Source organism: Lytechinus pictus, chromosome 11, assembly GCF_037042905.1.
Source record: "Lytechinus pictus isolate F3 Inbred chromosome 11, Lp3.0, whole genome shotgun sequence".
NCBI lineage: Eukaryota > Metazoa > Echinodermata > Echinoidea > Temnopleuroida > Toxopneustidae > Lytechinus > Lytechinus pictus.
The window spans coordinates 4,147,684-4,160,944 of NC_087255.1; the positions used below are offsets into that span (position 1 = coordinate 4,147,684).

At 35.0% G+C, this 13,261-nt stretch overlaps 1 protein-coding gene across 1 annotated transcript in view; it reads right to left on the reverse strand.

Moving 5' to 3' along the window:
- Positions 1-2,069: 2,069 nt before the first annotated feature.
- Positions 2,070-13,261, reverse strand: part of LOC129270710 (uncharacterized) — a 47,298-nt gene continuing 36,106 nt past the window's right edge. Inside the window, exons 25-30 of the mRNA XM_064106448.1 lie at positions 12,307-12,458; positions 10,068-10,277; positions 9,391-9,567; positions 8,059-8,292; positions 6,191-6,350; positions 2,070-5,292 (exon numbers count right to left, since the gene is read on the reverse strand). Of these exons, the coding sequence (XP_063962518.1) occupies positions 5,042-5,292; positions 6,191-6,350; positions 8,059-8,292; positions 9,391-9,567; positions 10,068-10,277; positions 12,307-12,458 (1,184 nt within the window). The 3' untranslated portion in view covers positions 2,070-5,041. The remainder of the gene's footprint in view (positions 5,293-6,190; positions 6,351-8,058; positions 8,293-9,390; positions 9,568-10,067; positions 10,278-12,306; positions 12,459-13,261) is intronic.

Below are 13,261 nucleotides of genomic sequence, written 5' to 3' on the forward strand. Positions count from 1 at the left end.
TTCTCTTTTTATTCAAATCAGCATTTTCCTGGGGTGGACTTGACCTTTAAGTATGCCAGTAACATCATCAAGATCTGTTGTGCATTCAAAATATCCTATATTCTGTTCGGAATAAAAAAGGTTTATGATATGTGAATTAATTGTCAGTGAAATACACAATTATTTCCAAACAAAAACTATTAAAATTTGTAAAATACTCGTGTCACTACACATAGAGAATATAATTTGGGGACAGGCAAAAGTTTACAAGATTGAGATGATGAGATCAATTTCAGTTGATGATACCAAGGCCCAACTTTATAAAATATTTAAGAATAATTAATAAATTCACTCGTACGTATCCAATTGTAAAAATTGCAATAGCTTAAAACAGTGCATTCAACTTGGTTCTGATAGATTTTGAAACTAAGCTTGTTATCAGAGTTATCATTTAATTGGTAATTCTTTAATAGCAATATTTACATTTCGGATTTTTGTTTTATACCTATGTATACACAATGTATGGAAGGGCTCATGAAACTTGACTACAAATTAATTTTGACTTGTCAACAGGAAAAATATGGTGGACAATTTGTCACATTTTTTTTTTTTGTAGACCCAGTGTCATTCACTGAAATCAAAAACACATTCCATTGTGATTTCTTATGCAATTCTGAACAGTGTTGAATGTATCATTCATAAAATTGAATGCTCTATAAATGCCAAGAAATGTAGAATTTCTTTGTCCTTTAGGGTACTGGTCATTTTAACTGTTACTAAGACATAAGAATATGAACTAGCATCAAAAGAGAAACATGAAATTGCCCATTGAGATGATATTGGCAGTCTCCGGCCAAAGAGGGCAATACAGAACTTGTTAGTCAAACTCGTCGTCTAAAACAAAGTAGTGGGAAAAAAAGTCTTCTATTTCATTCTTCCTCCATTAACTTTCACTAGTAGCTGAAAAGGCTTGCCCCGCACCCATTCACATAGCAAGGTATGTGCTGATTGACAATTATGCCTGAAAAGATGTAATATGGGTATGAGGGAGGAGACATTCTGATTGAAGCAGACACTTCTTTAAATCTTAGTTGATAACATCTCTTAACTGACCTGGTGGGTGTTTCATAAAGCTGTTCGTAAGTTAAGAGCGACTTTAAGAACGACTGGTGATCCTTTCTTACGCACTAAACCATCGCCAATGGTCTATACCATTTACCAAAAGAAAGGATCACCAGTCGTTCTTTAAGTCGCTCTTAACTTACAAACAGCTTTATGAAACACCCCCTGATCATGTCTTGTTCAGATAAGAATATTTGGAGAAAGTGAAATTTCAACATCTTGAACATATTGTCTTTTAAGAAAAATAACTGCCAAATTTGTAATGCCAAAACTATAAGGGCGAAAAAACTTATCTTTCTTAGTTTAAAGGGAATTTGTGTTATGGAAATGAAATAAGGTGAAGTGAAAAAATTGACATGCCCTTTTTTTTTTTCAAATTCAATTCAAACAAAATATGATTTTAAGCATAAGAGACGGCACCCATTGACACTGTTTTTGGTACTGTTCCTTTCAAATTTTGGTATGCACATGGTCTACAAGCAGTAGTCTCCTCATTATACTCTGTTTCCACTTGGGCTAAACCCATTTGGTCTACTATCAATTTGGTCTACAATGCACTTGGTCTAATTCTCATGTGTTCTAATTCCCAGTTGGAATAATTTCCACTTCATCAGCCGATTATTCTTACTTTGTCAAGTAAACATTTGGTCAATGAGCAGTTCATCCAACCATATCACTGATGCAAATTCAAGCGATGAACCTACATGTATTATTCAGAGGGGAGTGATCTATTGTGTCACCCCCCTCCTTGCATAGTGTGACATCACAGATTTGCGCCAGTGAACCATATAGACTATTGGTGATAGACCAAGTGGATATTTGACGAAATGGGTCTGACCTAAATAGGAAGTACCGTAGTTGAAATGGTGAACACACCGAGTTACAGTTCGAGTATATGGTGGGAAGGCAGTTGGGGTAGATTATTACAGTAACTCAGACCTGGTGAGATGAGAACTTTAAAACAAAAATTGGAAACTCCTCATGATTTATTTATTAAGTGTGCACTCAACATGACTTTTTTTTCAAATCCATTTGCTATAGCTGGAAATGATTACTTAAATTCATGAATTATGTGTGTATACATTTCAATTCTGAATATATTGACTTATGTTTGCTTCTTACTCTGGTAATCAATGCTTCTTTTGGTTTCCTGAATGTTTTCATAAAGACCACGATCCGCCTATAAAGACTATGTTCCCTGTCTCCCGCGATTGTTTTTTTAAATATATACATGTATAGACAGGCTTCACTGTTAAAATCTACCAGGTGAATGGCATAAATGTTACTAATATGGTAACTTTGCTAGCTAGCTAAAGCAAGGTAATTTAAGGTAAATCAAGTTTTAACGCTGCCTTAGCCACTCACTGTTGCTCATTCTTTCTTGTCCTTGCTTGCATTTGCTTGTTCCCACTCGTTTTCGCTCGTATAAATTTTTGTTGCATTTGGTTGTGGATGTTTAAAAAAAAAATTGACATCTGAGCTAGAACAAAAGGCCTCTGCATTAAACTTGAGTATTGACCTCGTATTTAATAGCTTGTTTCGTTGAATTGTGTTGCACTTGACTACGTTTGTCAGCGTTCAGGCAATCCGAAGCTAAAGTTGAACGCAAGCCCAAAGCGCAGAGATGTAGGCCATGCTTTTTGTAGCTTTTATGCAGGACACTGTGGCTAGAGACTTGTGAATTAACACCTCATGCATGCTTCAGAAAAGCATGTTGATTCTTGGATAACATGAATATCTATAAAAATGTCACTAATTTCACAATAATCTGGCCTTTATCTGACAAATATCACATTTTAAAACAAAAAAAGAAAGAATGATTCTTTGTCGATTAGTCCCTCGAATTAGTTTATTTCTACTAAACGATTAATATTCACACATTGACCAAAGAAAGGCTTTCAGATAAGCAAATGGTTGAAGCATAAATTTTCGAAACATTAATATTCAACAACTTCATGAGTCATATTACATTCAACACAGTCAAAATCCACTAAAACTTTTATTTTTTAAGAAGCCATTGAATTCATAAATATTCAAGTTCTCTACTGCTTGCTTTGCAATATTTAATTTCATGCACTGCATGGTTTGGAAAAATAATATTGGCAAATTAATGGCATATATGAAAAGAATGCAGCTCAAAGAAAAATATAAAGAGACATGGAATGCATTTGATCTAATACTCTGGAAATGAAATAATATTTTGGTTTCATTTATGAGAATTATCTAGTTTGAGAATGGAAAACATAAACAAAAAACACATAGACCGGCATGACTACTCTAAATACACAATGGATTAATTCTGATATATGTCTTTATATGTATTTTTTTTGTAAACTTATGCAATGAAGGGGGGAAATGCAAATTCCAAATTGTTAAAGCAAAATTGTGAAATAGGCATTTTTAAAGATAATTCTACAATAATAATGAATGGAATGGTTTGAGAAAAAAAATCAGCTCATATTGAATATAATCTGTGACCAGTATAGTACAGGGTCTTAGGCATCTATGATGCAATTTTATACAATTTTAACCATCAGGTAATGAGTAGCTAAATAAAAATTGTTACGCTATGGGTGTTCAGTTTCCCCATAGACCATGCATTAAACATTATACCAAATGCTGATAAATGTTTTTCCAGATATGTGCAAGATTTTAAGATATTTCTGTTGGTGGCCTAATACACAATAGACAGAGATAAAAATGCATGACTATATATATTCTGTTTTTAAAGCATAGTGATGACTTTTACAGATCATATATTCCAACTACTTTATAGGTATCTCTCTGGCCAACTGAATGAAAGCAACTAAAATAATTTAAATATGTTGGGTGTTTTAACCCTACTGTAAGTCGACCTAAAAGAATTAATATTAGACTTTTCAACATAATTTGGAAGAAAATGCAGATGCTACGAATGAGAATGTTAGATAACTTGTCAGTATTGATTAACTTAAACCCATGTGAAAACTTGATTGAATGATTGAACATTTCAGAGAGTAAAAGAGGGTCCTAGGATCATTTAAACATAAATGTCTCACACACTGGCAGTTTGCCAAAAAAGTCTTCCAGAAACTCCTGTGTGTTGGCTTTCATTTATTCATATTTTGACAGTTTAGTTTCTCTTTCAATGAGCTTATTTCTGATTTCGAGCAATAGGTGTTTGTTTTGGCTACTTCCGAAGACCTTTATCTGCTGTTATATTGTGGGGTTTCAGCGGGTAATTTTATTTCATTTATGAGAAACCCCATAAATTGATCATATGAAATTCAATTTGATATTCTTTAAATGTTTTTAAAAATTGTCCTTTAAAAAGTTAGTGCAGCACTATTTTTTGGTGACAACGAAACATGCAATCTCAAGAGATCACTGGTATATCAGTATTTTGTGTGGATATGAGCAAAGGCAAAGTAAGCAGAAACTTGGAAAGTATTTTCTTCTAAAAACTGGAATACAGTATTAAGTTTTCTTCTATTTCATTGAGATATCTTTGGTTAGCGTCTAGTGAAAATGAGAATTATACTGCAGGGTCACACGTACGTGTATACTACAGAATCACTGGGTGCTTGCGGAAAATTCCCCACCCTTGAAACTACAAAGGAATAGGAACATAGTTGATAACCTTATTTTAATTTTTGGCTTGTCAAATTTAAAAAGAGGCAAAACTTCAACCTTTTTGGATTTTTTTTGTTCAAAAAAATAATACTGTATGTGGCTGATGTTGACCCATTTTACCTCCATGTTTGTATCTTCTTTTTTGGGGGGAGGGGGAACACGAAGCCTCCAAATCTAATTTGTACACGCACTCTAATAATATTTTTTTCAATGGGTTTAAAGACCAACAGAGTAACATAATAAGTCAAGTGGGCAAGGCCCTATTAGAATACTATTTGAAATCATAATACTATTGAAGTACATTACACTCTTCAATCACTTGAATGACCTATGACCTTGGAATGCACTCGGTGTGCATATCGAGGGAACCTTCAATCTTTTCAGTGAAAGTGACGCACTTTGAACTCTTGCACTTTTCTCTGCTACAACTGAACTTGACGGGAACAGGGATGACTCCGATGGGTTCACACATACTCTCATCACAGCGTGGAACTGACGAGGTGCAGGTGTAGGATTCAGAATCTCCAAGAATGATGTCCTCTTTAGTCACGGTTGTCGGGGTAGGAACACATTTATCACCTGCAAAAGAAAAGTGTGGATGGAATTACACTCAGAGAGTTGATATCTAACTAAAAACTTGCTATAAAGAGATCGACAGTCGAGCCTTTCATAGCAGCCACCTGTCTTGTCGTCTCCAATGGCTACCAAAATTGTCTCCTATTTGAAAAGAATATGTGTAGAACTGGTTAATTCTGGAAAGGATTTTTATTTAAGAAATATTGAGTGCAAATTTTTCCCTTTTTTGTGTATTTCATGCATGAACAGCTTGATATTACATAATCTTTAAATTTATCTGACAATGTATTCAAACTTTAGTTATGTTTAAGAAGCAGGGAAATTTTATATTTAATTTCTTATTTACATTTCATAAAGAGCTTTATGTGAGATTGCTCCAGGCAGAGGCATATTGGCCGCGAAAGGGATGAGAGCATGAATCCATTTTTCCTTTTTGAATTGAATTAATCCTTCCTTTTTTTGGATTTAAAAAAAAAATGGACAATCAAGAAAAGCTCTGTGAAAAACCTTCATGCAGCAACGCTAAGACAATGGATCCAAAAAAAAATATTTATTTCTGAAATTAAATGTAAATAACTAGGAACAGGTACATGTATATAACCTTACATGTAGAGCATAAACACCCAAATATACAGTCAAACCTAAAGTATGAAAGCCACCAAAAGGGAACAGTAAAAGCTTACTAAAAGAACAAATTGCTATTGGGAACAGTCCTGAAAAAGGCATTGCAAAAACTTACATTAAATTCAAAATCAATTGGTGCCAGTCCTTTGATTAAAGGCACATTTTTATGCAGATCAGATGCATATAAACGTTCTTGCAATGCCTCATAATGCTCGATTTTGCAACTTATAACGATTTTCATTGAACGTCCCATTAGATGCAGATGAAAACCAATTACCTCCTGTGCATTCTGGTGTAGCTATTTGATAGGATCTAGCAAGCTGAGGTCCGTTAGAATAGGCTTGTTTGCTTGGTCCAATGAATTCCATATCCGGTCTAGGATCTCCGTTGAAGTCACCACAGACCCCACACTGGAGTCCCTGGTAGCGACGAGCGATCTGACAAACAAGAATTCACAGTCTTTATATTCTTTCTGAATGAGTGAATGTATCTTGGTCTAGTGATTCAGTCACTTGACTATTAATCTAGGTCAAAGGTTCTAATGCAATTCGGTGCTAACTGCTAATTCAGTCTTTATATTCTTTCTAAATGAGTGAACGTATCTTGGTCTAGTGAATTCAGTCACTTGACTCTTAAACTAGGAGGTAAAAGGTTCTAATCCAATTTGGTGCTAACTGCTAATGGCCTTTAACAAGGCACTCCTGCATGTATTATCAATCTCAGTCCAGGGACCTGTCTTACAAAGAGTTACGATTGATCCAATCAAATGTATCTATGGAAATCCATTAGAGTCATAATTTTTCTACAGGATATTTGCAAAATGTCCTTGGTAAACGAGGGAGAACACCCCAAGTTGTCAAGAAATCAATGAATTTATGGATATACATTCATATCTAGAATTTTTTTAAACAAAAATGCATTTCATATGTTGACTTTGCTGGCTTTCCATAGTTGTGATTGATTGGATCAATCACAACTCTTTGTAAGACGGGTCCCAGGTGTTAAATGTCTTCCCAAAGTTGAATTGACTTCTTTCTTTTTTTTAAAAGAAATTCATATTTATTTTTCATGGACTGCATGTACTCCCCCAAGATGACCGAGAGGACTTCAAGAAGGAAAAATATATCAGATAAAAATGAAAAAATCTTAAAAATAAGTATTTCAAGAAAGAGAAATATTTTAAGTCTCCTTTTGAGTGAAGAGACATGAACGCGATTGAGCATTACAGGTAACCTGTTTTTGTATTGAGATGTGGCTATAGCCTTGGGCAAATTATAGATGAAATATTTGAAAGCAGCCATGGTACTTGAAGTCTGACATTGCTGGAGCCATGCAGAAGACAGCAAACATTTTTGTTTTTTACGATTACTAGGTACCTGTTCTATATCTACCCCTCTTTTAATCACATTTTCCTTAAATAAAATAGATTTCTGTATTCTAAAGAAATTCATTTTGGGTGAAGTATTGGATCGTTGATATGTTAATTGACTACTGAAAGAGATGACTCCCATTGATAGAATTTTTACAGGGACCAGTTGGTCCCAGTAGTGGATGGGTTAAAGGGGGAGTGAACTGTGTGTGGTATCTCATTGACTGTGTTATAAATACCTAGTCTTAAAAGATACACTTTCAGATATCTACTAATACTACAGGGAATGCTTGTATTTGAATCACTGCTATGTCAAGATTTGATGTTCATTCGATAAAATTTTTACATGGGAAGCCTCAGTAAATACCTGGCTAGTGGTATGTGCATTCTTTATTCTGTTAAACTTCACAATCCTATAGCAACTGGCAATTGAAAATGTAAAAATCTTTAATCACGTTTATCTCGAAAAGTGATTTCGCGCATCAACGGTCGCGTGAGCCACTTCGTGGATTTGGCGACGAATTGTATTTGTAGAGAGAAACTAAAATGTTTTGAGAGGAAAAGTAATAGTTTTGCTACTTGGTAACATAATTATTGTGGTATAAATGTATTGAGTAGTTAATTAGCATGTTATCATTCAAGTGGGTCTATATTACTAGACTATACTGGTGGCATTATGGGTCAGGAAACTGGCCAGGTTCATGTATGAGTAGTTGAGGACTAGAGATGCCGCTATTGGTTCGTATCTGCTTTAAATCTGAAAACAGTCTCGGTACCTGCACTCTAACATCGGAGCCATTGAAGAGCACAGCAAGTCCTTCCTTCTTGGCAATGACCAGGTACCTGTTCTCCATCTTGAGAAGACGAAGGGTCTCTTTTGGTTGAGGAGGGGCATCCGTGGATCCATTCAAGAGGGGCTGGTAGAACCTCTCAAAGTCCTGTTCCTCATCGTTCAGGGCCAGTTCCACATAGCGGGTCAGACCTCCCCAGTAGAGGTCGTCACTACGGACCTATATCAAAGTGAAGAGAAGCAAGTACAATAGTATAAGTATAATAATTATATTATTCAGCATTTATATCATGCCATCTTTTTTTTAGAAATAATCAAATCCGATACGCAGTGTAATTGCCACCTGGCTGAAGCTTGCGTTGCAGTTTCCAGCACTGTGCCTTCTTCTAAGGAAATAATCCTGCTGGGTACCTATCCAATTCACCTGGGTTGAGTGCAACACAGTGTGGGTAAATTACTTGCTGAAAGAAAACAAATCATTGCTGGGATTCAAACCCATGACCCTCTCATTGTAAGACAAGGGTTAGAACCACTTGACCACATATGCCTCAATGCTATGATGCTATACTCATCTCTGGTTTGTAGATGGGTATTTTTCTCTTCATTTCCCGACTGAAACAATCATAAAAAGGGTTGAAGCATCCACATTTTTTGTTTTGCTGTAACGCTGAAATCATATACATGTAACAGAGCTATCTCAATATCAAATTTATAATCAAAGGAAGGGCAACTAGTTTTTCTCTTTGGCATTTTAATATTTTAACTCAAACCTTATCAGAGTATACAAGGAAGTGTCTAGTAATGATCACTTCAATGAAAGGGTTTCTCTGTCATAAAACACAAATGGTAAGAAACCAGTTTTAAGAGTGACATGATAATTGAGTTAAACCACTATATTTTGGTATAAAAATACTCATTAATGCATCCCCACTAACACATTTGCAAAACGAAGGAAATAAATGTGGCAACTTCTTCTGTAATATAGGCTACATAGCGGAAGTTGCAAATTGATGCAGAGGTTTAATAGAGATTCGATCCCTGACCACTTCCTGTGGGTGGTGAGGTTAAAGGTCAGTCCCTGATGTCAATATTCATATTGATAAATGTCTGAAAATTCAATCAACATACCCTCACTGACCATATACGTAACATAAAATATGGGTTCATTATTCATTTGTTAACATGACAAGAATATTTTATCATATATGCAACAATGAGGAATGTTACATGTAATGTACCAAAAACCAATGATTTTCATAAACAATCTACATATATGGCAAGTTTGGGTACATTGCCTTCCATTTCAAAATAGACATACTCTATCATAGCTATGATGACTATGGTGATGGTGACTCTCTGTCTGGGTAGAGCCGGGAGTATGGACATCCTCAGAATGACCAGTCAAGATCTCATGGACAGTTCTACCTTCCTCTCCAGGAGCTGGTTCCTCTTCTTGGTTGACCTTCTCTTCTTCATACTCAAGGTATCTCCTCGTCTGAAAGAGTTAGGTAGAAGAAAGTACGAGAAGCTATTTTACTATATAAAATTAAACTAAACTTCCACTTTTCCCCCCTATTTAATGAAAGATTACCATTTTTACTTTTTCTCCTTAACCCTAATTCTACTGGGCCTTTTCAGACCAGGATCAACAGGTGGGAGGGGTTCAAATAGCTGGCCACTGATAGTGCGATAGCTGCAAAAAATGTGTAGATCCAGACGTGACTACAAGACTGTATAGTAATTTTTTTTTATTAATTGCTTATATTTATCCTAATTATGCAAAAAGCCTAAGAAATTTGCCCTGAATGTGTTTCTGGGGTATTGTTTATTACTTAACTCACTTTCTAAAACTTGTAGAGTGCTAATTTTTTGGTGAAAATATAAATTCTTCGCATTTCAAACAAATTTTTCATTTCGATAGATTATAATAATAGCTATCAAACCAGTGATTTATCGCAAGTTATAGCATAGATCCTAGAAGCACTAGTATTTTACCGCATCAATCAGTTGAGGGCGTGGCGCCTTGACTCGTAGATCCCTTCCTTCCTCCAAAACCTCTGTCACGTTTGTTCCATCATCATAAAAGATTAGTTGGGATCGTTTGGAAAGCGTAGCAATCTCATCGTTGATAACGATACTCATGAGGGCAGACTGCTCATATGGAGTCAACTCTAACTTGTTATCCCCTACGAAGATTGTGATTGCCTGAAAATAATTTACAAATAGAAGTAACTTCATAATTCATACTGGTACAATATCATCGTGGAGTGGATTTGGCACATTATAAAACTTATTCATCTTAACCCCTCAAAAAGAGTTTGGAAATCTGAGTTTGGCCATTAATTTCTCCCAACTCCCAATTTCACACAGTGCATATTTGATATCATTCAAAAGATCATTTAATTCTCTTTAAAATGACACCATGTTTGTTTTGACCATGTCATCACGAAAAGAGCAGGATTCAAAAGTGTTGGATGAGGTCTGAATTGAAAAGCTGCAAAACGAGCAGAAATAGACATGAAGGGTCAATAAAGAACATGATTCTTTTGTCTGTGTCAATAGAGATGAAAATCCATTCAAATCAAGCCCCTGCTTCTTCATTTTTGTTGTGGTTATGTAGTGATGGTTCTTTGAGATAACATGGTTTTGAGTTGTGGTTTGAAATACCCATGCATCTTTATTTGTTTGTTATGTGTTGGCTTGTGCAGAGGTGTGTTTGATTCCATGTTAACGTTGATGTTAAGGTGCATGAAAACAAAAGAAACCGCTCAGAAACTCACTCATCACCACGGATAAAAGATCACTGAGTTTCAATATTGTATCATTTTGCAACTTTTGAATTTTGACCTTGCCCCACATTTCAAGGCACTGCACCTCCATGTGAACCATAATCATATCATGTAGGGTATAATTTTTAAGAGAATTAAATGATCTATTCATTGTTATCAATCACACAATGAAATTCACTAAAACCGAGGAGGGATTATTGATCAAAGTCAGATTTCCAAACTTTTTTGAGGAGTTTATAATTATAATTGTTTTTAACTTTTCTTTATACCGGTATTTTATGCATTTACCAGATTCAACTTTCCTATCTACCTTTCATCTCTATTTGTCTAAATCTAATGTTAGTTGTATACATAATTTAAATCACCTCTTTGAATTCATCTTACCTCCTGACAATTTTTTTTCATTCCATTTCTTTTGAAGCCAATATCTTTGAAGCCAATATCTTTTTTCACAACAAGTCATGGTAAGATTTATTTTTCTGCAAGTAAACAATGGATGTCTATTTTGTAAGGGTAAAGCTCATTAAGCACTTGAAAATGAGAAAAAATGAAAATACATATCATATTGATCGAAATAGAATCTGAAATAGAATTACTCATTTTGCACAATTGATTGTGGGCCCGCCAGCCACTAAGCAGCACCAGATCCCTTAAATTATTGAATGCCAAACAGTGTAGCAGCAACTCCCATCTTCTAATGTCTTTTGGTTTGACATGGCCATGTCTTGAACCAACCTGAGCCATCACACCAAAAGTCTGTGCTGGTTCTACCTCATGCAAATCATTTGATTTCAATGTCCCAAATTATTTTGAATGTTTCATGGGATGAATATAATAGAAAAGGTGCTGCAAGGGATTCCTCTACAGTATCTTTCACGAAGGTTTTCTTGCATAATCTGATATTTTGTCTATGTTGAAATTAGAGAGTTAGTCAGGGTAAGACACTGCAAATCATCTTTCACACTGATATTCCTGCATCCCCAAATCTTTTGAGTATATGCACTGAGTGGGATTCTTACGGACACACAGTGTGTTTTTTGTTAAAGGAGTACTTCGGCTGACAATTATTATATCTAAACAGAGTAAAGTTCCCTGAGTAACATAGAAATCAATCTAATGAAATACAAAACCTAATTCTTTGAGGACAAAAGTTAAAGAAGTACAATTGTTTTAAAGTACATTATATTTCTCTATTTCATATGTATGATGTCAAATAAGAATTACAGGGATGTGAGTGGTCACAAATAAAAAAAAATCTGAAAAAAGCTGAAGAGAGTTGAAAAAGTCTGAAATAGAAAGAGCTCCCATAATTTTTTGTACAGAGGAAAGCTAAAAATAAGCTGAAATTAAGCTGAAAATCAAAACAAAAAAAAACTGAAATCAGCTAAAAATCTGAACTCTAATACCCCTAAAGTTGGTACTCAATTGCTTTGCAGTGTGCATACCTTCTTATCACCTAGCTTCCTGGCCAGTACTGTGAATCTATGTTGTAGAGAGCAATCCTTTGCCACCACATGTTCGCATTCAGACCAGGCATATGGGTAGCTAACATTGTCAAAAGTGCTTATCTGACTATCAGTTGAAAGGGTACATATGGCTGAAACGAAAAACAAGTATTCAGTATTTCTGATTGTTACTGCATGAGACAATTAATACTGAGAAAATATAGAAAAAGAATTACTGCAGCATGATCATTTACTGGCCAAACACAATTATATTTCAACACAAAACAACTACATACATTCTACAAAAATGTCACAGATAAAGGTCAAATTTTTTTTCAGGATTTGGGAGGGGGAGACTTGAGTTTGTGCGATTGAGGATTGATAATGCAGAAAAGAGACAAAGGGCAGTTAAATCAATTGAGGGGGATTGGCAACTGTTTCTTGCTTTAAAAATGACACATCCATTTAGAAAATAATTGATCACTAAATATATTGCTATGTCATATGAAGACAAGAAAATGGAACGCATATATATATATATATATATAAATACCAATATAACAGTCATGTTCCAGCCATATTCTACAAGAGAGACCCCAAGTCATCTGGGACCCGTTGTACAAAGAGTTACGATTGATCCGATCAATCGTAACTATGGCAAGCCAGCAAAGTCAACATACGAAATGCATGTGTGTTTAAAAAAATTTTAGATATGAATGCATATCCATAAATTCATTGATTTCTTTACAATTTGGGGTGTTCTCCTTTAATTACAAAGGACATTTTGCAAATTTCCTGTAGAAAAAATTATGACACTGATGGATTTCCATAGAGTTACGATTGATCGGATCAATCGTAACTCTTTGTACAACGGGGCCCTTGTCTAATTACAGTACATTCTTTAAAAAAAAAACGAAAGCCTGCTTAATAAAAGCAGACCTTGACAGGGTAAACT